Source organism: Balaenoptera borealis (assembly GCF_965194805.1).
Source record: "Balaenoptera borealis genome assembly, chromosome: 12".
Classification (NCBI taxonomy): Eukaryota; Metazoa; Chordata; class Mammalia; order Artiodactyla; family Balaenopteridae; genus Balaenoptera; species Balaenoptera borealis.
This window is the reverse complement of record NC_138869.1, coordinates 40335929-40363623: the sequence shown is the minus strand read 5'-3', so window position 1 is coordinate 40363623 and position 27695 is coordinate 40335929. Positions and strand designations below refer to the sequence as shown.

Below are 27695 nucleotides of genomic sequence, written 5' to 3'. Positions count from 1 at the left end.
TTTGCTTTTGTAACACTCTTGACTGAGAAATTTCGGTTTTATTTTTTTGACGTAAAAGGGGAGGGGGTTTGTATCACTGTGAAGATGCTTCCCTGACCGTGTCTCCTGCCAAGGGGCCAGAGCCCTCCTTAGGCCCCCCGCCCCGCGCTGCCCGTCACAGCCCTGGGTGCCTGTGGGGGGGACTGCACGGCTAGGCTCTGGGGCCAGGGCCCAGCCTGTTCTCAGTCAGCGTTTGTTGAGTCGGGGAATGCGTGAGCCGCAGGCGGCGAGGGAGGCGTCTGCCCCTACAGCCGTAGCTGCGGGCAGCGCCCCCTTTGGTGCCAAAGCCTCTGCACCAGCCAGGCCCAGGCCTCAGCCCCTTTCCTCGCTGCCCCCGCTCCTGGGGATGCGCCATGCAGTGGCTCACTGTAGTCTTCCCCCTTCCCGCTACTGGACCTTTAGACGTTGTCTCCAGATCTGCACCTCTTATCAATAAAACTGCACTGGATGTCTCTGTGTGCACATCTCTTTCCTTTTGGTGAGAAACAACAAAGGTTGGGCCCCGTCTAAGCATTCTAATGTCCCCTGTCCCATTCTCTGAGTGGCCCTTTCTGACCACTTGTTTGTACAGACCACAGTCCAGGAAGGAAGCAGAAAGACTGTCCCTATCCACATTTCCTCAGTTCCAAACAGGGCTTGGGTGGGTAGTGACAGGAAAATGTTCTTTTTCTTGCTAACGTGGAGGAATCCGCAGAAGTTTGTGTTCAGCCACGTGCTATTGGACTTTGCCTGCATGGGCGAGGATTTCTCCCTAGGTGCGGGAGCAGCTTTGTTCCCAGCCCAGTTCTGTAGAAGTGAACATACTTGTGAATAAACTGGGCCCCCGGGGGCCTGCCTGGAGGGGTGCTGTCCAGTAAACACCAGGCCTCTGGTCATCTCAGGAGCTGTTAGCCAGCTTGTTGGAGCCATGGAGGGTTGTGGCCACAGGGACTGATGTGCAAAATGACCGAGTTGATTCTCCAGCCAGGTCCAGGGGCTGAGAGGAGGCCGTAGAGAAGTGGTTTGGAGCAGGCACCTGGGCTGGGTCACCTGAGTTTGCATCCCAGCTTTCTGGCTGTGGTCCCTCAAGCAACTTGTTACCTCCCGAAGCTCTGTTTTCTCTACCCTACTTCATCGATTCTAAGATGCACACATTTCCACCTTGTGACTTCTCTGAAATTGAGATGCATCTTTCAGTCAGTGGCGTCTCATAGTCGCTGTCAGCCAGCTGGTATTCGTGATGGAGTTGTGTGAAAACCTTCCGTGGACACCTGCTGAGACCAAGATGGCGCCACATCTACGCATCTTAGATTTGATGAGCTGTGGTAAATAATGGGAGGCGTGCGTGAGCTAATGCTGGGGAAGCACTTAGCACTGCTTCTGGTCCATCAGAAGTGGTCAGTAAGGGCTCCCTGCCTGCGTCCTTTTTGGAGGGTTTCAAGATGATCAGGACAGTGCCCCTGAGGAACTTTGAGCCCCTTGGGAAGATGAGCTGTACCCCCAAGGGAGAACAGGACAGAATGATTTGGGTCATTTGTGGAAGACAGAGAAGTCTGTCTAGAGCAGAGAGGACTTTGCAGTGGAGTTGTATGTGAGGTGAATGTCAAAGGATGGTAGGATCTGAGCATGTGAGGGAGGAGGGGGTGGATTCCAGGAGAGAACAGCACGCTTCATGCCTGGCTCTGTGCCTGCTGCCCTTCCTGCCTGTGCACAGCCCCTGCTGCTTTGCCCTGGGGGGTGTCTGGGCTTTGGCCATCTGCCTGCCTAGCCCATGGGCAGAGGACCTGGGCCATTGTGAGTTGTCCTGACCCCAGCCAGCAGCTGAGCTGGACGAGGGCCTGTGACCTCTGGGGCTCTGAGTTCTCTGAGGTATTTTCTTGAGCCGTGGTGACTGGTGGTAAAGCCAGGCTATGGAGGCAAGCCCTGGGCTCCTCCAGGTTTCTGCAAAACTTAGAGTTGATGCCCAGCATTCATCCAATCAGCTGCATTTAGGAGAAAGTTAAAAAAAGATTTTACCCTCAACCAGTCTGGAAAATGTCTGAAGTGAAGTAATGGGCCCAGACAAGCTGTAATAATAATAATACAACAGCGTCAGCAGGCTTCAAAAGCAGCCCAAGTGAGTCAGAGCGTGCTGTCCACGGGCGGTGGCCCAGGGGAGGGTCAGTGGGATGTGTCCTGTGGGAAGGTGGGCATGGGTTGTCCTCTCCAGCCCTGGAGGAAACCCGAGCCTGCAAGAACGCCTGGCCTTCCGATGAGGGGTCTTGTGCCCCTGTGTCTGCAAAACTCCGCAGGGATGCTGGGGTGGCGGGTAGGGGGACTTGAACCATTTCCCCATGAAGACGCTCTAGGAGCAAACACGTTTAAGGCTCTTGGTGGACATATTGCCAGACTGCTCTCCAAATGGGTGGGGCAGCTTGCACCCCAGTGCCTGCCTCTGCCAGTTAGGCCAAACAGCCTGACCTTTGCCAAAGTGAGAGGCCAAGCTTGCCCTTCTTTGATGGCTCGCGAGGGTGAGCTTGTATCTTGTGTTACGCCTGTTGGCCGTTCTTTTGTGGAATGTCTGTTCATTCTTTGCAGTCTCCTAATGGGATTTCTGATTTTCTCCCCCCATTTTTTGTTATCTGTAAGAGCGTTTTATAGATTAAAGATACAAGCCTTTGACAAATGTTGTGAGCACTTTTTTCTCATCTCGTTTAGGTTTCTTTTTTTACTTACAGAAGTTTAGCTTTTATGCAGTCACACCTCAATTTCTTCCTTTGGATTTAGTCTCAGAAAGTCTCTCCCTACCCTGAGATTAGATAAGCAGTCATTTGTTCTTCTAGTTATTTTAAGATTTCAGTTTCAACATTTTCTTCTATAATCCATGTGGCTAGGTTTGGGGTCTGATTAGCCCCCAGCCATGCCGGTAGCCCGAGGGCCCAGCCCCATTTGTTGAATGGCTGCTCTCCCCGCCCCGCCTGCCCCACCCGCCTGCCCCTGGTCTCTCCAGGAATCATGTTTGTGCAAGAAGAGGCCCTGGCCAGCAGCCTGTCATCCACCGACAGTCTGACTCCTGAGGACCGGCCCATTGCGCGGGGATGCTCTGATTCCTTGGAGTCCATCCCTGCGGGACAGGTAACATCCTCCTCCTGCTTCTGGGGGTTGGTTACCTCTGCGGCCAGCTCTTGTGCCTGAAGCTGTCTGGAAGTAGGAGGTGGCCCGGCTGGAGTTGCAGCAGATGCTGCCATTGCTTGGTGTGCTCTGCTCTGTGGTTAAGGGTCTGTTCACTTAGCGTCTGTCATCTGTCTCTTTCTTTGGACTGATGGGAATAGGCAGTTTTCTCTTACTGGACCCGGGGGGGCAAAGCCACAAAACCCTTAGTGCATGTGAGCAGACTCCCTGGGGAAAGTTCAGAAGGCCCTGGCCAGGGGTGGCTTGTTTGGGCTCCACATCCATCAGGAAGTTTCTCCCCCTGCTGTCTGGCACCCCTGGGCCATTTTGCCTGTTTCTGCCCGTCACCCACCCTGGTAATCTGGGACACGCTGTGACTCTGTTACTTCTTCCGTGGCTGCTCCTGAGGGTCCCTGAGCTGCTTCCTGTGTCTTGGAAAGAAAGAGGACTGCAGGTGTGGTGCGAGGGGCTCGTTTGCTGTGTGCGTGGGGAGTGTGCTTGGTAGCTGGGCCTGCCCAGCCCTGTCTCCTTTCACCAACACAGTGTCATGGCCATGTGGCACTGGGGCAGTGGGCAGAGTCCTCGCTCTGTCCCGGCACTCCACTGCACTCTCCCTTCACCCTCCCCAGGGTCACAGCAGGAGGCTCCTGAGCCCTGGGTCTTCTCCACTGCCAAGAGACCATTGGGAGGGCCTTGCCAGGCACTGCACAGCCTCTGCTCACCATGTCCTCTGCTGGCCCGGTACCAAGTTGGTAGATGGTCCACATGGACCCTGTGGGATGGCACAGGGAACATTCAGATGCCAGACCCGGAGGCACAAGCTGAGCTTGCAGAGAGCGAGAGGCTTTGGCCCAGGGGTTGGGAGTGTGGGCTGGGGTCAGACCGACACGGTTGGAAGTCTTAGCTCTGCTGTGCACTGGCGGGATGACTGAGTGAGTCTCTCTGCCTCTCTGGGCCCCAGGATCCACCCTAGGGTGGAGTGTGGGGATAGCAAGGAGCCTCCTGCTGGGCCACGAGGGAGTGCTCGGGGCCTGGCGCCCGGTGAATGCCAGGGCATGGCTGCGGCAGGTGGGGGCTGACCGCGTTTCCTTTCCTGGCAGGCACCTTCTGATGATTTAAGAGACGTGCCGGGAGCTGTTGGCGGTGCAAGGTAAGGAAGAGGCTATCGTGGAAGGCATTCTGGGCCTTCTGCACACGCTCTGTGGGCCAGTAGTAACCAAGATTTTCTTAAAAGTCTGTTTGCAGAAGTCCTATAGAACTATTTCTTCCTTTAAATAAATAAATACAGCTGAAATGGACTGTGGTCTGTTTCCAAGTTCTAATCCCTAAACTTTGCATTGACACATGTTATCCTATGCTAGGGGTCAGCAGGTCAAAGCCAATTTAGTCCACTGCCTGTTTTGTACAGTCTGTGAGCTAAAAATGATTGTTCCATTCTTAAGGAGCTGTTTTAAAAAAAAAAAAACGATGTGGGTGGGGTAGCCCCCAAAGCCTCAAGTGTTTACTGTCTTTACAGAAGAGGTTCCCCAACCCCATACTACATACCCTTTTTCACCAGGGCCAGTAGAGGCCAAGAGGCGGTTGAATTTATTTTTTTTAATTTTTATTGGAGTATAGTTGATTTACAATGTTGTGTTAGTTTCAGGTGTACAGCAAAGTGAATCAGTTAAGCATATATCCACTCTTTTTAAGGTCTTTTCCCATATAGATCATTACAGAGTGTTGAGTAGAGTTCCCTGTGCTATACAGTAGGTCCTTATTATCTATTTTATATATAGTAGTGTATACATACGAATCACAATCTCCCATTTTATTCCTCCTCCACTTCCCCCCAGTAACCATAAGCTTGTTTTCTACATCGGTGACTCTATTTCTATTTTGTAAATAAGTTTATTTGTACCACTTTTTTTAGATTCCACATATAAGCGATATCATATGATATTTGTCTTTGTCTAACTTCACTCAGTATGACAATTCCTAGGTCCATCCATGTTGCTGCAAATGACATTATTTCATTCTTTTTTATGGCTGAGTAGTATTCCATTGTATATATGTACCAGATCGTCTTTATCCATTCACCTGTCAATGGACATTTAGGTTGCTTCCATGTCTTGGCTATTGTAAACAGTGCTGCAGTGAACATTGGGGTGCATGTATCTTTTCGAATTACGGTTTTCTCCAGATATATGGCCAGGAGTGGGATTGCTGGATCATATGGTAGTTCTATATTTAGTTTTTTAAGGAACCTCCATACTGTTCTCCATAATGGTTGTACCGATTTACATTCCCACTAACAGTGCAAGAGGGTTCCCTTTTATCCACACCGTCTCCAGCATTTACTGTTTGTAGATTTTTTGATGATGGCCATTCTGACTGGTGTGAGGTGATACCTCATTGTAGTTTTGATTTGCATTTCTCTAATAATTAATGATGTTGAGCATCTTTTCATGTGCTTTTTGGCCATGTACATGTCTTCTTTGGAGAAATGTCTATGTAGATCTTCCACTCATTTTTTGACTGGGATGTTTGTTTTTTTGATATTGAGCTGCATGAACTGTTCGTATATTTTGGAGATTAATCCCTTGTCAGTCGCTTTGTTTGCAAATGCTTTCTTCCATTCTGTGGGTTGTCTTTTCTTTTTTTTTTTTTTAACATCTTTATTGGAGTATAATTGCTTTACACTGGTGTGTTAGTTTCTGTAGGTTCTTATTAGTTATCTGTTTTATACATATTAGTGTATATACGTCAATCCCAATATCGCAGTTCATCGCACCACCACCACCACCCCACGTTGCTTTCCCCCCTTGGTGTCCATACGTTTGTTCTCTACATCTGTGTCTCTGTTTCTGCCCTGCAAACCAGTTCATCTGTACCATTTTTCTAGGTCCCACATATATGCATTAATATATGATATTTGTTTTTCTCTTTCTGGCTTACTTCACCCTGTAGGACAGTCTCTAGATCCATCTACGTCTCTACAAATGACCCAATTCCGTTCTTTTTTTATGGCTGAGTAATATTCCATTTTATATATGTGCCACATCTTCTTTATCCATTTGTCTGTCGATGGGCATTTAGGTTGCTTCCATGATGTGGCTATTGTAAATAGTGCTGCAGTGACCATTGGGGTGCATGTGTCTTTTTGAATTACGGTTTTCTCTGGGTATATGCCCAGTAGTGGGATTGCTGGGTCATATGGTAATTCTATTTTTAGTTTTTTAAGGAACCTCCATACTGTTCTCCATAGTGGCTGTATCAATTTAAATTCCCACCAACAGTGCAAGAGGGTTCCCTTTTCTCCACATGTGGGTTGTCTTTTCATTTTGTTTATGGTTTCCTTTGCTGTGCAAAACCTTTTAAGTTAAATTAGGTCCCATTTGTTTATTTTTGTTTTTATTTTCATTACTCTAGGGGGTGTATGAAAAAAGATATTGCTGCAATTTATGTCAGCAATATATGTATATATATATATATACACAATGTATATGTATACAATGTATATATACAATATATTTATATATATAATATATATATACATATACTATATATACACATATATTTTAGTTTGCTTGTTTTTTCTTTAATTGAAGTATAGTTGATATACAGTATTATATGTTACAGGTGTACAATATAGTGATTCAATTTTTAAAGGTTATAATCCAGTTATAGTTATTATAAAATATTGACTGTATTCCCTGTGTTGTACAATATATCCTTGTAGCTTTTTTTATACATAATAGTTCATACTTCTTAATCCTGTACCCCTATCTTGCCCATCCCTCCTTCCCTCTCCCCACTGATAAACACTAGTTCTCTGTATCTTTTTTTTTATAGTCACCAGTTTGTTTTATTTTTTAGATTCCACATATAAGTGATAAGTGATATCATACAATATTTGTCTGTTTGACTTATTTCACTTATCATAATACCCTCCAAGTCCATCCATGTTGTTTCAAATGGCAAAATTTCATTATTTTTATGGCTGAGTGGTATTCCATTGTACATATGTACCACATCTTCTTTATCCAGTCATCTGTTGATGGACACTTAGGTTGCTTCCATATCTTGGCAATTGTAAATAATGCTGCTATGAACATTGGGGCACATCTATCTTTTTGAATTAGTGTTTTGGTTTTTTTGGGGTATATACCCAGGAATGGAATTGCTGGGTCATATGGTAGTTCTATTTTTAGTTTTTTGAGAAACCTCCATACTGTTTTCCACAGTGACTGCACCAAGTTATATTTCTACCAACAGTATATAAGAATTCCCTTTTCTCCACATCCTTACCAACATTATTTGCATTCTTTTTTTTTTTTTATTATTTGCATTCTTTTTGATGATAGCCATTCTGACACGTGTGAGGTGATAGCTCATTGTGGTTTTGGTTTGCATTTCCCTGATGATTAGTGATATTGAGCATCTTTTCATGTGCCTGTTGAGTGCTGCCTATATTTTCCTCTGAGAGTTGTATAGTATCCGGCCTTACATTTAGGTCTTTAATCCATTTTGAGTTTGTTTTTGTGTATGGTGTTAGGGAGTGTTCTAATTTCACTCTTTTACATGTAGCTGTCCAGTTTTCCCAGAGCCACTTATTGAAGAGACTGTCTTTTCTCCATTGTATATTCTTGCCTCCTTTGTCATAGATTAGTTGACCATAGATGTGTGGATTTATCTCTGGACTTTCTCTCCTGTTCCATTGATCTATATTTCTGTTTTTGTGCCAGTACCAAACTGTTTTGATTACTGTAGCTTTGTAGTATAGTCTGAAGTCAGGGAGCCTGATGCCTCCAGCTCCGTTTTTCTTTCTCAAAATTGCTTTGGCTATTCGGGGTCTTTTGTGTTTCCATAGAAATTGTGAAATTTTTTGTTCTAGTTCTGTGAAAAATGCCATTGGTAGTTGTTACGCAGCCTGAGCTAAGACCAGGTCTTCAGCAGCTTTGGGATCCTCCTTAATGCTGACATTGTCCCTCCCTGTTCCCAGATAGCTGGAAGCAGGATACCTCCTGGCTCAGGCTTAGGCTGTAGAGGCAGTAGCAAGACACCTGACCCGGAGGACCCTGTCCTGCCTTGCCAGCTTGACCAAAGGCTCACTCTTCCCAAGGCTGTGCCTGACCTAGAGTGAGTCAGCACCAAGCCCAGCACCAATGCAGACCCTGTGCCTCCATCCAGGACCCAACTCAAAGGAGACACTTTCCTCCTCTTGCCCTTAGGGCCACATCTGCGTGACCCCCTTTCTCTAGAGTGGATAGTGGGGGCACAAGACCTGGTTTGGGGCCCCCACTGAGCCACTACTTGGGGGAGGAGCCTTGTAGTTCACACCCTTTTATCGCCTCATCCTTTCCCACTTTTTGCCCTTATGTATTTTTTTTAACATCTTTATTGGAGTATAATTGCTTTACAGTGCTGTGTTAGTTTCTGCTTTATAACAAAGTGAATCCGCTATACATATATCCCCATATCTCCTCCCTCTTGTGTCTCCCTCTCACCCTCCCTATCCCACCCCTCTAGGTGGTCACAAAGCACCGAGCTGATCTCCCTGTGCTATGCAGCTGCTTACCACTAGCTATCTATTTTACATTTGGTAGTGTATATATGTCCATGCCACTCTCTCACTTCATCCCAGCTTACCCTTCCTCCTCCCTGTGTCCTCAAGTCCATTCTCTACGTCTGCATCTTTATTCCTGTCCTGCCCCTAGGTTCTTCAGAACCTTTTTTTTTTTTTTTTTTTAGATTCCATATATATGTGTTAGCATATGGTATTTGTTTTTCTCTGACTTACTTCACTCTGTATGACAGACTCTAGGTCCATCCACCTCACTACAAATAACTCAATTTTGTTTCTTTTTATGGCCGAGTAATATTCCATTGTATATATTTGCCACATTTTCTTTATCATATTCCATTGTATGTATGTGCCACATCTTCTTTACCCATTCATCTGTCAATGGGCACTTAGGTTGCTTCCATGTCCTGGCTATTGTAAATAAGCTGCGGTGAACTTTGGGGTACATGACTCTTTCTGAATTATGGTTTTCTCAGGGTATATGCCCAGTAGTGGGATTGCTGGGTCGTATGGTAGTTCTATTTTTAGTATTTTAAGGAACCTCCATACTGTTCTCCATAGTGGCTGTATCAAGTTACATTCCACCAACAGTGCAAGAGGGTTCCCTTTTCTCCACGCCCTCTCCAACATTTATTGTTTGTAGATTTTTTGATGATGGCCATTCTGACCGGTGTGAGGTGATACCTCATTGTAGTTTTGATTTGCATTTCTCTAATGATTAGTGATGTTGAGCATCCTTTCATGTGTTTGTTGGCCATCTATATCTTCTTTGGAGAAATGTCTGTTTAGGTCTTCTGCCCATTTTTGGATTGGGTTGTTTGTTTTTTTGATAATGAGCTGCATGAGCTGCTTGTAAATTTTGGAGATTAATCCTTTGTCAGTTGCTTCATTTACAAATATTTTCTCCCATTCTGAGGGTCGTTTCTTCGTCTTGTTTATGTTTTCCTTTGCTGTGTAAAAGCTTTTGAGTTTCATTAGGTCCCATTTGTTTATTTTTGTTTTATTTCCATTTGTCTAGGAGATGGGTCAAAAAGGATCTTGCTGTGATTTATGTCATAGAGTGTTCTGCCTATGTTTTCCTCTAAGAATTTTATAGTGTCTGGTCTTACATTTAGGTCTTTAACCCATTTTGAGTTTATTTTTGTGTATGGTGTTAGGGAGTGTTCTAATTTCATTCATTTACATGTAGCTGTCCAGTTTTCCCAGCACCACTTATTGAAGAGGCTGTCTTTTCTCCATTGTATATTCTTGCCTCCTTTATCAAAAAAAAGGTGACCATATGTGAGTGGGTTTATCTCTGGGCATTCTATCTTGTTCCATTGATCTATATTTCTCTTTTTGTGCCAGTACAATACTGTCTTGATTACTGTAGCTTCGTAGTGTAGTCTGAAGTCTGGGAGCCTGATTCCTCCAGCTCCGTTTTTCTTTCTCAAGATTGCTTTGGCTATTTGGGGTCTTTTGTGTTTCCATACAAATTGTGAAATTTTTTGTTCAAGTTCTGTGAAAAATGCCATTGGTAGTTTGATAAGGATTGCATTGAATCTGTAGATTGCTTTGTGTAGTATAGTCATTTTCACAATGTTGATTCTTCCAATCCAAGAACATGGTATATCTCTCCATCTGTTTGTGTCACCTTTGATTTCTTTCATCAGTGTCTTATAGTTTTCTGCATATAGGTCTTTTGTCTCCTTATGTAGGTTTATTCCTAGGTATTTTATTCTTTTTGTTGCAGTGGTAAATGGGAGTGTTTCCTTAATTTCTCTTTCAAATTTTTCATCATCAGTGTACAGGAATGCAAGAGATTTCTGTGCATTAATTTTGTATCCTGCAACTTTACCAAATTCATTGATTAGCTCTAGTTGTTTTCTGGTAGCATCTTTAGGATTCTCTATGCATAGTATCATGTCATCAGCAAACAGTGACAACTTTACTTCTTCTTTTCTGATTTGGATTCCTTTTATTTCTTTTTCTTCTCTGATTGCTGTGGCTAAAACTTCCATAACTGTGTTGAATAATAGTGGTGAGAGTGGACAACCTTGTCTTTCCTTATCTTAGAGGAAATGGTTTCAGTTTTTCACCATTGAGAATGATGTTGGCTGTGGGTTTGTCATATATGGCCTTTATTATGTTGAGGTAAGTTCCCTCTATGCCTACTTTCTGAAGGGTTTTTATCATAAATGGGTGTTGAATTTTATCGAAAGCTTTTTCTGCATCTTTTGAGATGATCATATGGTTTTTCTCCTTCAGTTTGTTAATATGATGTATCACATTGATTGATTTGCGTATGTTGAAGAATCCTTGCATTCCTGGGATAAACCCCACTTGATCATGGTGTATGATCCTTTTAATGTGCTGTTGGATTCTGTTTGCTAGTATTTTGGTGAGAATTTTTGTGTCTGTGTTCATCAGTGATATTGGCCTGTAATTTTCTTTTTGTGTGGTATCTTTGTCTGGTTTTGGTATCAGGGTGACAGTGGCCTCATAGAATGAGCTTGGGAGTGTTCCTTCCTCTGCAACTTTTTGGAAGAGTTTGAGAAGGAGAGGTGTTAACTCTTCTCTAAATGTTTGATAGAATTCACCTGTGAAGTCATCTGGTCCTGGACTTTTGTTTGTTGGAAGTTTTTTAATCACAGTTTCAATTTCAGTACTTGTGATTGGTCTGTTCCTATTTTCTATTTCTTCCTGGTTCAGTCTTGGAAGGTTGTACCTTTGTAGGAATTTGTCCATTTCTTCCAGGTTGTCCATTTTATTGGTGTGTAGTTGCTTGTAATAGTCTCTTATTATCCTTTGTAGTTCTGTGGTGTCATTTGTTACTTACCCTTTTGTCATGTCTAATTTTATTGATTTGAGCCCTCTCCCTTTTTTCCCTGATGAATCTCTAGCTAAAGGTTTATCAATTTTGTTAATCTTTTCAAAGAACCAGCTTTTAGTTTCATTGATCTTTTCTATTGTTTTCTTTGTCTCTATTTCATTTATTTCTGCTCTGATCTTTATGATTTCTTCTACTCACTTTGGGTTTTGTTTGTTCTTCTTTCTCTAGTTCCTTTAGGTCTAAGGTTAGGTTGTTTATTTGAGATTTTTCTTGTTTCCTGAGGTAAGATCGTATTGCTGTAAACTTCCCTCTTAGAACTGCCTTTGCTGCAGCCCATAGGTTTTGGATCGTCATGTTTTCATCGTCATTTGTCTCTAGGTATTTTTTGATTTCCTCTTTGATTTCTTCAGTGATGCATTGGTTGTTTAGTAACATTGTTTAGCCTCCATGTGTTTGTGTTTTTTATAATTTTTTTTTTTTCCTGTAATTGATTTCTAATCTCATAGCATTGTGTTCGGAAAGGATGCTTGATATGATTTCAGTTTTCTTAAATTTACCGAGGCTTGATTTGTGTCCCAAGATGTGATCTGTCCTGGAGAATGTTCAGTGTGCACGTGTGAAGAAAGTGTATTCTGCTGTTTTCGGATGGAATGTCCTATAAATGTCAATTAAATCCATCTGGTCTGATGTATCATTTAAGGCTTGTGTTTCCCTATTGATTTTCTGTCTGGATGATCTGTCCATTGGTGTAAGTGGGGTGTTAAAGTCCCCCACTGTTATTGTGTTACCGTCGATTTCCCCTTTTATGGCTGTTGGCATTTGCTTTATATATTGAGGTGCTCCTATGTTGGGTGCATATATATTTATAATTGTTGTATCTTCTTCTTGGATTGATCCCTTGATCATTATGTAGTGTCCTTTCTTATCTCTTGTAACAGTCTATTTTGTCTGATACAAGTATTGCTGCTCCAGCTTTCTTTTGATTTCCATAGTGTGGAATCTCTTTTTCCATCCCCTCACTTTCAGTCTATATGTGTCCCTAGGTCTGAAGTGGGTCTCTTGTAGACAACATGTATACACTGGTCTTGTTTTTGTATCCATTCAGCCAGTCTACATCTTTTGGTTGGAGCATTTAATTCATTTACATTTAAGGTAATTATCGATATGTTTGTTCCTATTGCCATTTTTTTAATTGTTTTGGGTTTGTTTTTGTTGGTCTTCTTTCTTCCCTTTTTCTTTTGTTCTCTTATGATTTGATGACTATCTTTAGTGTTGTGTTTGGGTTGCTTTTTCTTTTTTGTGTGTGTATCTATTTTAGTTTTTTGGTTTGCAGTTCACATGAGGTTTTGATATAGCAGTCTACATACAAGGTTGTTTTAAGTTGCTGGTCTCTTGATTTCAAATGCAGTTCCCATATTCTGCATTTGTAGTCTCCTCATGGTTGCTGGTTTTGACATCATATTTGTGTATGGGTGATTTCCTACTTAATTACTTTACGTTTGCATTTACCAGTGAGCTTTCCCATTTGTGATTTTCTTATTTCTAGTTGTGACCTCTTTTTTTACCCCCCTACCTAGAGAAGTTCCTTTAGCATTTGTTGTAAGGCTAATTTGGTGATGCTGAATTCTCTTAGCTTTTGCTTGTCTGTAAAGCTTTTGATTTCTCCGTCGAATCTGAATGAGAGCCTTGCTTGGTAGAGTATTCTTGGTTGTAGGTTTTTCCCTTTCATCACATATACTCCAATAAAGATGTTTAGAAGACATATATATATATATCTCGTGCCACTCTCTTCTGGCCTTCAAGAGTTTCTGCTGAAAAATCAGCTGATGACCGTATAGGGATTCCCTTGTATGTTATTTGTTGCTTTTCCCTTGTTGCTTTTAATATTTTTTCTTTGTATTTAATTTTTGTCAGTTTGATTAATACGTGTCTTGGTGTGTTCCTCCTTGGGTTTATCCTGTATGGGACTCTGCACTTTCTGGACTTGGGTGACTGTTTCCTTTCCCATGTTAGGGAAGTTTTCAGCTATAATCTCTTCAAATACTTTCTCAGGCCCTTTCCCTTTCTCTTCTTCTTCTGGGACCCCTATAATGTGAATGTTGGTGCATTTAATGTCCTAGAGGTCTCTCAGACTGTCCTCATTTCTTTTCATTCTTTTTTCTTTATTCTGTTCTGTGGCAGTGATTTTCACCACTCTGTCTTCCAGCTCATTTATTCGTTCTTCTGCCTCAGTTATTCTGCTACTGATTCCTTATGGTGAGTTTTTCATTTCACTTACTGTGTTATTCATCTCTGTTTGTTCTTTAAATCTTTTGTCTCTTTGTTAAACATTTCTTGTATCTTCTTGGTCTGTGCCTACATTCTTTTTCTGAGATTTTGAATCATCATTACTCTGAATTCTTTTTCAGGTAGATTACCTGTCTCTAAAGGAGCTTGAATTTAAATGTGAAGGTCCTAAGACCCCCAGCCCACTCCCCATGCCTCTCACCTGTGAAGGCGACTGAGTGCCCCTGCAGGGGACTGTTGTCAAGTTAGTCCATGCCCATGAGCACTCATTGCTCTTGGGGCTTGTGGCCAGTGTCTGAAGGACTGAGAAGTCTTCATGATGTGCGCAGGATTGTGTTGGATGCCTGTGGTCTGGCCCCTGGGAGTGTGGTGGCCCCAGCCTTCCAGCACCTTGGCTCCCCACCAGGGTGCTTGCTAGCACCAGGCTCAGCTGTTTAGGAGGCTTGGGAGACCCATGGGTCGCTTCTTCAGGGCCAGGGGACAGCAGCAGGACTGGACGTGGGAGGTGAGGGCATCCCAGCCCAGCATGTCCCTGACCTGGCTTCTCCCCGCACAGCCCAGAGCACGCAGAGCCAGAGGTCCAGGTGGTGCCCGGGTCCGGCCAGATCATCTTCCTGCCTTTCACCTGCATTGGCTACACCGCCACCAACCAGGACTTCATCCAGCGCCTGAGCACGCTCATCCGGCAGGCCATCGAGCGGCAGCTACCTGCTTGGATCGAGGCTGCCAACCAGCGAGAGGAGGGCCAGGGCGAGCAGGGCGAGGATGATGAGGAGGAGGAAGAAGATGTGACTGAGAACCGCTACTTTGAAATGGGGCCCCCGGATGTGGAGGAAGAGGAAGAGGGTGGGCCAGGAGAGGAAGAGGAAGAAGAGGAGGAGGAAGAGGAGGAGGAGGAGGGCGAGGAGGAGCGCCTGGCTCTGGAGTGGGCCCTGGGTGCAGATGAGGACTTCCTGCTGGAGCACATCCGCATCCTCAAGGTGCTCTGGTGCTTCTTGATCCACGTGCAGGGCAGCATCCGCCAGTTCGCTGCCTGCCTCGTGCTCACAGACTTCGGCATCGCCGTCTTTGAGATCCCGCACCAGGAGTCGCGGGGCAGCAGCCAGCACATCCTCTCCTCCCTGCGCTTTGTGTTCTGCTTCCCGCACGGCGACCTCACCGAGTTTGGCTTCCTCATGCCGGAGCTGTGCCTGGTGCTCAAGGTGCGGCACAGCGAGAACACACTCTTCATCATCTCAGACGCCGCCAACCTGCACGAGTTCCACGCTGACCTGCGCTCTTGCTTTGCCCCGCAGCACATGGCCATGCTGTGCAGCCCCGTGCTCTACGGCAGCCACACCAGCCTGCAGGAGTTCCTGCGCCAGCTGCTCACCTTCTACAAGGTGGCGGGCGGCTGCCAGGAGCGCAGCCAGGGCTGCTTCCCTGTGTACCTGGTCTACAGTGACAAGCGCATGGTGCAGACAGCCGCCGGGGACTACTCGGGCAACATCGAGTGGGCCAGCTGCACGCTGTGCTCCGCCGTGCGGCGCTCCTGCTGCGCACCCTCCGAGGCTGTCAAGTCTGCTGCCATCCCCTACTGGCTGCTGCTTACACCCCAGCACCTCAACGTCATCAAGGCCGACTTCAACCCCATGCCCAATCGCGGCACCCACAACTGCCGCAACCGCAACAGCTTCAAGCTTAGCCGTGTGCCGCTCTCCACTGTGCTTCTGGACCCCACGCGCAGCTGCACTCAGCCAAGGGGCGCCTTCGCGGACGGCCACGTGCTTGAGCTGCTTGTGGGCTACCGCTTTGTCACCGCCATCTTCGTGCTGCCCCATGAGAAGTTCCACTTCCTGCGCATCTACAACCAGCTGCGGGCCTCACTGCAGGACCTGAAGACTGTAGTCATCGCCAAGACCCCTGCAACCGGGGGCAGGCCTCAGAGCCCCCCTGTGGATGGCCAGCCTGCCGAGGACGGGGCCCGGTAAGACTGAGCATGGGCTTTTGGGGGCCAGGGGGCGGGAGGCTGGCTGAGACCACTTACCTCACCCAGATCTCCAGCACCCCCTCAGCGTTGCCTTTGGCTCCCTCAGGCTTGGTGTTGGGCTGCTCCTTATCTCCCAGGGCTTCAGAAGAGGCCCAGGAAAGCTGTCCTTCCACAAAGCCAGGCTGGCCCAATTCTCTGCTACTTAGAGTCCTGTGTGGCTGGGTCCCCAGGCTCCTGCTCCCACCTTGCCTGGCCCTCTCCACTGGGTCCAAGCATGGCCTCTAGGCATCACCCACGCCTCCTCGCCTCCAGGCTCGCAGTCCCGTGGCTGGCTCTGTGAGCTAGGGGGCTGCTTCAGGCACCACCTGCGTCTGACCCCCAGCTCCAAGCCCGTACCCTTTGGTGAGCCACACATGCCTTCTCAGGAAGACGTGGGTTGCTCAGGGGCCCTCTCTGTGTGTAATTTTGTGAGTCCATTCCAAAGGAAGCTGTTGGCTGAGAGCAGCAAGGTCTGCGTGTGTGAGCTGGGTGGTCACTTTGTGCAAAACTCCTTTTCTTCTGGGGGGAGACTGAAGTGCAGAGAGGGGAGGAGTTGGCAGCCCTGTCCTCTTCTTCTTTTTTTTTTTTTTTTTTTTAATTTATTTTTGGCTGCGTTGGGTCTTCGTTGCTGCGTGTGGGCTTTCTCTAGTTGCGGTGAGCGGGGGCTACTCTTCATTGCGGTGCACGGGCTTCTCATTGTGGTGGCTTCTCTTGTTGTGGAGCACAGGCTCTAGGCATGTGGGCTTCAGTAGTTGCAGCACGCGGGCTCAGTAGTTGCAGCTCGTGGGCTCTAGAGTGCAGGCTCAGTAGTTGTGGCGCACAGGCTTAGTTGCTCTGCGACATGTGGGATCTTCCTAGACCAGGGCTCAAACCCGTGTCCCCTGCATTGGCAGGTGGATTCTTAACCACTGCGCCACCAGGGAAGCCCAGCCCTGTCCTCTTCTTCCTTACTCTCCTTCACCTGCTCCTGCCCCCGAGCCTGGCTTCCCTCAGGGCCGCCTGGGGTTGGCATATAGTGGCTTGTGGGGGCCATGGTCACACTCACAGGTTCACCCGTGCCTGGGGCTCAAGAGGCGCCCTGTGCCCTTCAGGGTGCCCCTTTCTCCTGTTACTGCTCCCAACTTCATGTATGCTGGGGCTTCCCTACCTGGGCAAGAAAACCCTTTGTTTGTTGGCCTTCCTGTCCAATGAGACATGGTGTAGCTCACTTCCTCTTCCATCCTGGTGGACAGTGGAGACCCTGCCCTCACCCCAGCATCTCACAGGGCATTCCTTCTCTCTCCAACCCAGCCCCTCAACTGATGCTCCCAAAGGTCATCCAGCATCTTCCTGGCTGAATCAGGGAGCCCTCTTATGCCCAGCTCAAGTCCCATGCTCTCCATAGAGACCCTTGATGCCTCCAGGTACTGGAGAGCCGCTTATGCCAGAGGCGGCCTTGCATGGCCATCTCTCTGTCTCCCTGCCCCTATGATGAGGCTTCAGATGGTGACACTTTGTCTCAGTTTCCCTGCCACCCCCCAGCCTGGCTGGACCCTCCCCACAGTAGGGACTGCATGCAGAAAGCAGGCGCTCTGCTTCACCCCAGCAGATGCATCTCTGCCCCAAGACAGCAGGAGGACAGCCCAGAGGGCTTGCGGGCATTTGGCCCAGTGCAAGATCAGGGCCCCAGGGATCTCTTTCAGCAGCTGGACTGTCCAGTTGAGAGGATGACATCCAGGACTCCCCACCAACATGAGCTTGGGCATGTAGGCTGGTGGCAGGGAGCTCCAAACCTCTATGAGGGTTCTTTCTGAGCATTGTTTGATCTCATGCTTGGAACAGACCAGAGAAAACCCAGTGTGGCCACATGCAGTGGTGGCTGAGTGGGGTGAGATCCTGGGCTACCTGAGGAGGCCTCAAAGGCAAACTGAGGAGCAATTTGAGTATTTGGTTCTCAACTCCATGTTCCCCAAGGTCCCAGCCCTGGGCACCTTGGTCCGTGCTCTGGACTCTGTAGTGGCATTTCTGACACCTTTACCACCTTCTCAAAATGATTTTTCAGCCCATGAGCCACATCTGTCTTTCTCAGCCCTGCCCTATCTTCCCATCTCCCCCGCAAGAGAAAGGGCCCCGGCACTTTCTTTCTGCTGTTTGGTCTTCCCATAAGGAACCAAGATGCAATCCCCAGATGACCCCAGAGGTGGTGTGTGGTACGTGCGTTTCCCTCACACTGAGGTTACACGTGGGATGTGAATCTGCATTTGGGACTCACGTGTTAATATGGTTTTTCTTGGGGGACTGGGAGATGCAGCAATGAGCAGCATCTCCAGGAGGTCCCGGCAGAGGCTCCAGCTCCAGCCCCAGCCCCAGCGGAGGTCCCAGCTCTAACCCCGCCAAAGACCCCAGCTCCGGCAGAGCCCTCAGTGCCAGCTTTGGTCCCAGCGGAGGCCCCAGCCTCAGCAGAGACCCCTTCGGAGGCCTCAGTGGGGGCCTCGGCCCCGGCAGCGGAGGCCGCAGCACAAGTGGAGGCCCCCGCCCAGTACCCAAGCGACCACTTGATCCGGTCCACGTCGGAGGAGAATCAGATCCCCTCGCACCTGCCCGCCTGCCCGTCGCTCCGGCACATCGCCAGCCTGCGGGGGAGCGCCATCGTTGAGTTCTTCCACAGCAGCATTGCCGAGGTAGGGCCAGCGCGCCTGTGGAGGAAGGTGGCACTGTCGTCCTGGGGCCCCGGCAGGCTCACCTTGGGGTCAGCCTCAGGTTCCCAGACTTATGTGTGCTGCCTTTTCCCCCAGCTTCAGCTGTTCACAGCTTTGAGGACCTGAGTAGGGAGAACCTGGGGTGCCCTCCCCTGGCCAGTTGTTCCCTCCATCACCGCCTCCTCCAGCGGCTATTCCTAGCCTCGGGCCCTGGGCAGACCCCACGGCACACCGTCTCCCATCCCTCACCTCCTCTCTGCTTCAGAGTTTATAAATAGGTTGACGAGACACAGTAGAGGTCCCACGCCTCCCCATCCAAGGCTGTGGGCCCGTCCCTGGGACGGCAGGTCACTGGGTAGTGGGGCTGGCAGAGGCCACCCTCCGCAGAGGCGTGGAGGAGGAGCTGTGTGCCCCGGCCGCCCTGCTCTCCTGCAGGCCCCAACCCGGCCCCTCTGTGTCCAGGTGGAAAACGAGGAGCTGCGGCACCTCCTGTGGTCGTCGGTGGTGTTCTACCAGACCCCGGGGCTAGAGGTGACCGCCTGCGTGCTGCTCTCCACCAAGGCCGTGTACTTTGTGCTGCACGATGGCCTCCGCCGCTACTTCTCGGAGCCGCTGCAGGGTGGGCACTGGGGCCTGAGGGGATGGGCGGGGTTCTGTCTCTAGAGCCCTTGTGCCACGTCAGGCAGCAGCGATTTGGCTGCACTGGGCCGAGAATCTCTTTTCTGAGGAAGGGGGGTGATGGCAGCACTTTCCTCCTGGAGCTGTCACGTGGGATGCGAGGCCAGGCGTGAAAGCGCCCAGTAAGGCCCCGTGAGTGCCCGGGGCCCAGGCGTGCTGGGGGGATGTTGGGCAGCCTCTGCCCCTTGGGGCCTTGGTGGGCACCTTAGCCAGTGCCCTGTCCTAGGGCTCCTGGTGTCTCCAGCGCACCAGGCAAGGCTCAGACTGTAGAACACGTTTCCCCGAGGCCATGTGTGCTCAGAGGTGGCGGGGGCTCCTCGCCAGGCCTCAGTGGACCAGGCCATCAAGGGGGCCCGTTCCTGCTCCAGGCAGCTGCACACCTGGGAACCTTGTGCTCACCCAGCACGGCTGCCACCACGTTCGCTCCCTTTCTGTCTATCACAGATTTCTGGCATCAGAAAAACGCCGACTACAACAACAGTCCCTTCCACATCTCTCAGTGCTTTGTTTTAAAACTCAGCGACCTGCAGGTAGTCAATGTTGGACTCTTCGACCAGTATTTCCGGCTGACGGGTGAGTGGTCACTGTGCTTTTGTCCTATTTTGGGTGAAGGCCAGTGTCACCAGTGGGCTTCCACCTTCATATGTGGGTGCCTTATCGCAGGCAGAGTTTATCTGCTCACAAGCCAGTTCACCGGAGCGGGAGGAAGCAGCTTCAGGAACTGCTGAGAGGGCAGAACTCAGCCCGCAGGACTTGGAGCGAGAGGCTGGGGACAGAGGCGGCAAAGTGCTGGGTGGGCGGGCAGAGTGGGCCCTGGGCTCACGGGCAGGATGTTTCTGACTCATACTTCCTGAAGAGAGAAAGCTAAGCTCTTTCCCTAATGCCTCTGTATCCCCTTCCAGAAAAATGTTACAGCCCTTCCGGCCTGAGAAATGGCCGTCTCCCCAGGCCCCGTGATGCTTCCTCAAGTGGGTCCTCCTGGCCCTGGCTTTGTGGTCCTCAGGTCCAGGCTGACCCGCTAGAGACTAGAGATGGCTCCAGGGGTGGGGATGGGGCTGGGGGGAGTAGCGGCCTGCAACCGTGCCCGGCCCCTCCTCCCGCAGGCTCCTCTCCGGCGCAGGTGGTTACATGCTTGACACGGGACAGCTACCTGACACACTGCTTCCTCCAGCACCTCATGGCCGTGCTCTCCTTGCTGGAACGCACGCCCTCACCTGAGCCTGTCGACAAAGACTTCTACTCCGAGTTTGGAAACAAGACCACAGGTATCCCCACCCAGCTCGGGTCTCCTCGCCAACCCCAAGGGCTGCAGCAGGCCCCGGAGCAACCTCTCTGTGCCGCAGCACCCTCTCTGCTTCTAGCTTTCTCTCTCTCTCTCTCTGTCTCTCTCTCTTTTCCTGCGTAGTCAGCTACGGTTTTCCATGGCTTTTCCATGGCAGAGTCTCTGGCCCGGCAAATCCACAACCGTTCAGCATCTCAGTGTCTGCTCTTCTCTGAGCTGCTGGCCTGAGGGTCTCTGCCTGAGGGTGGGGGCTTGGAGCGCTCTCTCCCACTTCTGACAGACACGTGACTCATGCTGATGTCTCTGGGTGGCTTGGGGCTGCTGGTGACCCACCACAGGCCAGTTCCAGGCTGCAGCCCCAGTGGCGTCTCTCTCTGCAGGGAAGATGGAGAACTATGAGCTGATCCACTCAAGCCGTGTCAAGTTCACCTACCCCAGTGAGGAGGAGGTCGGGGACCTGACATTCACTGTGGCCCAGAAGGTGGCTGACCCAGAGAAGGCGCCGTCCCTCAGCATCCTGCTGTACGTGCAGGCCTTCCAGGTGGGCACACCACTGTCTGGGCACTGCAGGGGCATGTTGCGCCCCAAAACGCTCCTGCTCACCAGCGCCGAGATCTTCCTCCTGGACGAGGACTTCGTCCACTACCCGCTGCCCGAGTTCGCCAAAGAGCCGCCACAGAGGGACCGGTACCGGCTGGACGACGGCCGCCGCATCCGGGACCTGGACCGCGTGCTCATGGGCTACCAGACATACCCACAGGCCCTCACCCTGGTCTTTGACGACGTGCAGGGCCACGACCTCATGTGCAGTGTCACCCTGGACCACTTTGGGGAGGTGCCAGGTGGCCCGGCTAGAGGCGGCCAGGGCCGTGAGGTCCAGTGGCAGGTGTTTGTCCCCAGCACTGAGAGCCGAGAGAAGCTCATCTCGCTGTTGGCCCGCCAGTGGGAGGCCCTTTGTGGCCGGGAGCTGCCCGTGGAGCTCACTGGCTAGCCCGGGTTGTAGCTGGCCCTTGCCACCCGCCGTGTCTGGCTTGGTGTCCACTCAGGGCCGGGAAGCAGGCTTTCTTTGCTTTTTTAAAATGTTTTCTCTTCTCTTTCGGTACCTTTGTTTGATTGTCCTCCCAGAGAATGTGAACATGTGTGTTCAGTTGGTTCTCAGCCTCCCGCGGATCTGCTGCCTGCCCCTGGTGCCGCGTGGCCAGGCACACCAGTTTCGTGTCTTCTTTCGTGGGACCGTTGTTAACATGTGGCGCCGTGGGTCTGGTTTACTCTTTTACGCGTCCTTTCCCGAGATGTTAAGTCCAGTCTTGTTGCTGTTGCTGTCATTGTGGGCACTTGCTGCTAATTATGAAGCTGGCAGCGAAATGCACATTGAAAGCTCCCGCCCCATGCAGTTTTCCAAAGGGGAGGCCTCTCCTGGTCCAGACAAGTGGGAGAGCCCTATGGGGGCAGGAGTCCCCCAGGCCTTGGGACTGAGAGGGCTGGGAGCAGGGGACCTAGAGCTGCCAGCACCAAGTGTGATTCCTGTTGCCTATTTTCTCTAATCCAGTAAAGCCAAGTTTGACACAGTCTGGGTCTTTTATTTCAAGGGCCACTGGGGTCCCAGCAGGACATTGGTCCAGGGTGTGGTTGGCCTGAGGGGGAGAGGGTGCCTAGAGACACAAGAAGGTCTTGGGGGAAAGGAAGAGGGGAGGAGCCTGTGAAGGGCAAAGGGAGCTGCTCTCCCAGGGCCAGATGCTGGATGGGTGTCTGTGGAGCCTGGGACAGGGGAGGTGTGAGGGGATCTTTGGACAGGACCGTGCTGGGCTGTGGCTAAGTCAGGAGCCTCAGGGCAAATGAGAGGAATGAAGCTCCTCAGGTGCCCCTGGCACACCAGCTGCTGCCCTGCCACCCTCAGATCAGGAATGTCACACCCGACCTGTTGTGAGGGTTAGGCCTGGAGTCTGGGACGGCTTACTCTGTGGGGTCCAGGGGTCTCACCAGCATGGCCTGCAGGGGAGGTGGCCCCAGCGGTGGATAGTGGGGAGGAGGGCTCTGTGCCGTCCGTGTCTGGGTTCATGTCCTGAGAGATGGTTGCTTCAGGGAGCTCTGCTGAGGTAGGACGTGGGATTTCTTTGGGAGCCAGCCCCTGTGCCCAGTCCCTCCTCAACCCATTTCTACCCCATAGCAGGGCCCCTGAGGCCCACTTACTTTCTCTCATCCTGGCCAGTCAGGAGCCTTCGGCCCTAAGGCTGCAGGACCGTTTCCGCCCGGTGGTATTGGGGATGGGGGAGGGGCCAGCTGGGTTCCCAGGCCTGCTTCTCCTCATTTTTCCCTTCGTGCCAGCAGAGTGGGGATCCTCGCCTGAAGGACCCATCACCGTCAGGAAGGCTGTGGTGGATGGGAGGAGCCACCAAGGGGGGGGTCTCCGCATTCACCTCCCCCCAGCCGGCTCTCAAAGACCAGCCCCATGGCCCCTCAGCTGATGGGGGAGGGGCAGCCCCCGACCAGACCTTTATCAGAGGCCCGTACAGATGGCCACCTGCCTGTCTCCATCTGTTGTGTCATTACATAAATGGGGATTTATAGACCAGAGGCAGGGTCCACCGCACGTAGGCCTCACCACCTGGACTGCTGTTCCCAGGTCCCACAGTCCAACAGTTAACAGCTGACCCCAGCCTGGGTCCGTGAGGACAGGACCTAATGGGGGGAGTCCGTGCAATGTAGTGGGGGGAAGGGTGCCCCGCAGGCAGCAGACCTGGAGCTGGATCTTCACACTGGTTAGCTGAGTGATCTTAGACAAATTCCCTAGCCCCTTTGAGCATCCATTTCCGCACCAGTAACAGGATAATAAAAGTGCCTGCGTTCATTCAGCCCACAAATCTGAAGTGAGCATCCATGCGTGAACCAGCCCGACCCCTTCCCTGCTCTCCCATAGCTGACATTCCAGCGGGGGACAGAAAATAAACTAGTGTCAGCTGGTGGCCAGTGCTACGAGGAGGTGAAGGCTGGAGACCTTTGACCTGAGGCTGGACCTTGTGAGTCCTGTGAGGATCTGGGCTAACGGCAGCGCCCAGGGAGCTCGCTCTGTGGTTATGGAGTAGAAAAGCCTGCGGTGGAACAGAGTGTGGGGTGTGGAGAGCAGGCAACCAGGTCAGAGAGGCCGGCCTGGTGTGGAGAGGGCTCCGGGGCACAGGGGGCAAGCCTCAGGGCTGAGTGGAGAACGGATTGGGAAGGGAGGGCTACTGGCAGCAGGGAGGCCCCTCCGGGCGAGAAGGGCGGCGCAAGGACACATGGGGGATGGGGATCCTGGGCGGTGGAGGCCGAGCAGGGCAGGTGAGGGGGAGCCTGATGACTGTCCACTTAACAGGGAGTCGGAGGCCTGCACGTGCCCTCAGCAGCTGGAAAGGTAGAGGCAGACGGACCTGATTCAGAGGCTGCCCTCTCCCCCAAGCACCAGAACCCCCCAGAGCTTCTGAACGAAACATGCTGGGCTTGCAGGTACTTGGGGTGGGGAGTTGTTTGCATCTGCTCCTGAATGTGCTTCACAACCTCTGAAACACCCAAGGCTTGTGGCTAATGGTGGGCTTGGAGGCTGACGCCAGGAGGAGGGTCCCGGGCCAGGAAGCCCCAAGCTGGGCCCAGGCGTCCATGCAGGGGTCAGTGGCCAGCACCTTCCCTTCCGCCTGCAGGCTGCTGATACGCAGGAGGAAATCCTGGCGGGTTCCTGTGGGGGTGAGCTGGCGGGGCCTCCCGGCTGCTTTTAAAGCGCCCGCCCGCCCGCCCTGTCCTGCCCGCCCGCCCTGTGCCTGCCTCCTAGAGCTCGTTCTCCACGCCGGCTGCCCCAGTTCTGTCCTGGACAGCGTGCCCGCCAGCCACCACTAGCCATGGCAGGGCCCTGGGACCACGTCCTGCTCTGCCTCCTGGCCCTCTGCCTGGCAGGCTCCAGCTTCATCGGGGGGCAGAAGGTGAGTGTGAGCCGGTCGCGGGGGACGTGATATCCAGGCCCTCCCAGCCAGTGGTAGGAGCAGGGAGGGAGCGCTCACGGATCAGGCACGGGGCTGAGGACACACAGGGCAGCTGGTTCTTGTCTGACCTTCTCTGACCTTCTCTGAGCTGGACAGAGGGCTGGGCTCTTGTGCCCACCTCCCCAGGCTGAGGTCTGTGTCTCGCTGCTTGGGGTGGCAGGGATGTGTCAGCCTGCCCTCCTCTGTGCCCGGCTAGCCAGCCGGGAGGTGTGGGCAGCCGTCCCAGGTCTCCCCAGCCTGAGGGTGGGGTATACGGAGCCAGGCCCATCCCTCTGCCCAGACTGAGGCCCGGTGTCTCTGTGGCCGTGGCTTGGGGATGGGAGATGTGATCACCCCCAACCCTCGCAGGGCTGACAAACTGAGAGGCTCACGTGGACCATGCGTAGGCGTGCTGGGTGTGTGTGTATGTGTGTGCGCCTAGAGGCAGAATGAGGTCTACTCACCCCGAGTCCCTCTGGGCAAACAGCAGGCAACAATAACACCCTCAAGCCTAAGAGCTGCTGTTCAGGTGAACAGCCCTGGGCACACCCGGCATCATCCCCTCGAGTCATCCCAGCCCCTGAGCAGTGGGCCCTGTTCTCCGCTTGAGGAAGCCAAAACCCAAGGATGATAGAGACAGGTTGGTCCAACTCCAGAGCCACGCTCCAGACCGCCATCTGTGGTTCCCCATCCGGCCATGAGGGAGGAGCCGATGGTCCCAGTGTGTGGCTGTCAGGTCCACATGCACAAGCCCCCTTTGGGATGCCTGTCTGCAGATCCACCGAAGCCCCGTAGTAGGGACATTGTCCCAACTGGAGTTTCTGTAAGAGCCTCCCACCCTAGGCATGGAGACAGAGTCACCTGGCTGGGGCCTGCCTCCAGGTGAAGGACCCTCTCCTGTGAGGCCAAGTTCTCTTGAGGCAGCTGCTAGTGTCCTCAAATCACTAACAGGCAGACTGAGGTCCCGAGAGGAAAAGGACTTGCCCAGGATCCCACTGCCGGGCAGAGCCAGGACAGGAACCCAGGCCCTGTGCCACCTTGGGACTCGCTCTCATCCGCCTTGTGGTCTGGTGAGGGGCCTCACCAGCTTCAGGGCCAAGTCAGGGTTGAGGACGGGCAGATCTGAGGCTGAAAAAGTGACAGTGATGGTGGAAGAGCCAAGGGTTTCAGGCTGTGCTGAGCCCTGCAGGTGGTTCCTGCTCCCTCCCTTCCTCAGTTTCCCCATGTGTACAATGCAAGGGAATTTCGAAGGCCACCTCCTCGTGTTCTTGTGACAGGGGTCAATGAGGGGCCTCAGGCTGGGAGTTTTTCCTCGTCACAGACCACCTCTAAGCCTGCCTTCTGGGGCTGGGGCTCGGGCTTAGACATCCTGGGTGGGGAAGAGGGCCCTGGGGATTCTTGTCAGGGACGCAGCAACGCTGGCCTCTCACGCGCCCTCAGTCCCTCAGCACTACCGGCACCTTGTGTAGCACGAGATCCACTGTAAACATTAGGAAACTGAGGCTCTGAGGGGAAGGGACGACTTCTGGGTCACACAGCTAGTGAGGAGCAGAACTCAAACACAGGAAGGTTCAGGCAGTAGAGGCAGAGAAGTCTTCCTGGAGGAGGGGGCTTAGCACCTGTCTATTCAAGTCTTTCACCAGGTGCCTCCTCTGCTAGGTGTATGCTGGTGCAGGTGAAGCCTGTGGTCTCAAGCTGGGGTTTGAAGGGAGAGGGGCATTGATCTTGGGCAAGGGGAAGTAGTTTGGGAGGTCCCTTCCCATCTGAGGGAGTTTGGGTTCTGGGCCCTGGGCCCCAGCTCGGTGGAATTTCTTCCACCTTCTCACAACAGTCTAACACCTCATGTCTCCTCAACTTCCCCAGCAGTGTCTCTATGGGATGCAGACATTGCAAAATCAGTTCTGGATTAGGACAGGGAGGGGAGCAGCACCCGCCTGGCTCAGACGGGTCCCGAGGTGCCCTAGGGAAGAAGGGAATCTGATTCAGCACTCGGCTGGAATCCAGCCTCACTCCACCCAACGGGACCAGTGGCGAGATTGTCGGCTGGGGCTGGTGCTCCTTCCAGGCCACCAGGCAGAGGGGGCCTGAATGCCCACTTCTGGTGAGATCCCAGAGAGAAGTGTGACTTGTCCACTGGTTTATCCATCCATCATACATTTACAGATGCAACATCTCGTGAATGAGTGTCCACCCCACCACCAGCCACAAGGCTCCAGCTTCCTCCCGTGCTGGTGACTCACCCCCCACTTGACAGGACCGCCCCCTCTGCCCAAGAGTGAGGATAGTGCTCTCTCACTGCCCCTGAGCCCTTATCCAGGGCTGCTCTGAGAACTGGTCCCCGGGCCATTGGCGCTGACGCTGGCAGCTGTGTCTGGCTGGCCAGGTGGCCCTCAGGGGAGCCCATCACCTGCAGAGCCTTTGCCCTGAGCCAGCAGCTGCCTGGCCCTGAAATTACCCAACTTCCTAGTTGCTCCCTGGCTCAGCAAAGACCGAGCCTCAGGGTGGGGAATGAGACCACAACATCCAGCCCCACAGCTCGGGCTGAGGCCACCCGCAGCAACTTCCCTCTTTGCAGACCACAGAGGCAGGAGCGGAAAAGGCCAAATCACAGCAGCTGGGAGAGGCCCTGGGACCTTCATGTACACCAGAAAGTATTGAGGCACTATTTCTCCTTTTCTCTGGCTTTGAGAGCCACACATCTGTGATGTGTTCTAGGAAAGAGATGTTCTGGGTTTACTCCCTTTTGGAGCACAGTGTGTTCAGCACTTTTTAAGATGAGAACTTCTCAGCTTCTCCAGGCCATGCCCCAAGCCCCTGAAAGCTCTCCTCATCAAAATGCACCTTGCTGTGGTCTTTTCTCCCACTGACAACCAAGAGTTTAGCTTCCATTCCTCCAGGGCCAGTGCTGTAGGTTATTGGGACTTTGTTGCCGTAATGGTAGCCCCATTGATGGTAGACTTGGGGGAGCTGTGACAGGCCAGCGAGTGGACTGCAGGCCCAGGGCTTTCTTGGCTCTCAGGTGACCATCTCTTCTCCTGCCCCCACCTCTGTTCTCCATGCAGCAGCCAGAGGGCCCATTTAAAACATAAACGAGTCCTGGGTCTGCTCCGGACTCCGCCTCCCCTCACTGGCCTGGCCTGGCCTGGCCCCAGCCCCTCTCCAGCCTCTCTGCCTGTCTCTGCGTGTCCCTGCCTCATCACACGTGGCCGTTTGCTTTTTCCCACTTCGTGA

General features: G+C 51.5%; 1 protein-coding gene across 18 annotated transcripts in view; it reads left to right on the top strand.

Moving 5' to 3' along the window:
- STAB1 (stabilin 1) overlaps window positions 1-27695 on the top strand; it is an 88924-nt gene that overhangs the window by 37711 nt on the left and 23518 nt on the right. For 14 of the 18 annotated variants that reach the window (XR_014232807.1, XR_014232808.1, XM_082348080.1 and 11 more), the window contains 10 exons: window positions 3008-3132; window positions 4269-4318; window positions 14389-15798; window positions 18125-18500; window positions 18981-19137; window positions 19641-19769; window positions 20300-20461; window positions 20859-21019; window positions 23828-23958; window positions 24278-24425. Coding sequence is in view for 16 of the 18 variants with exons in the window: in XM_082348080.1 (XP_082204206.1) it covers window positions 3008-3132; window positions 4269-4318; window positions 14389-15798; window positions 18125-18500; window positions 18981-19137; window positions 19641-19769; window positions 20300-20461; window positions 20859-21019; window positions 23828-23958; window positions 24278-24425 (2849 nt within the window). In the remaining 2 variants the exon portion in view is untranslated. Of the gene's footprint in view, window positions 1-1230; window positions 1344-2891; window positions 3133-4268; window positions 4319-14388; window positions 15799-18124; window positions 18501-18980; window positions 19138-19640; window positions 19770-20299; window positions 20462-20858; window positions 21020-23827; window positions 23959-24277; window positions 24426-27695 lie in introns of those variants that run through there. The other 4 variants (XM_082348073.1, XM_082348075.1, XM_082348069.1 and 1 more) reach the window with 3 other exon arrangements.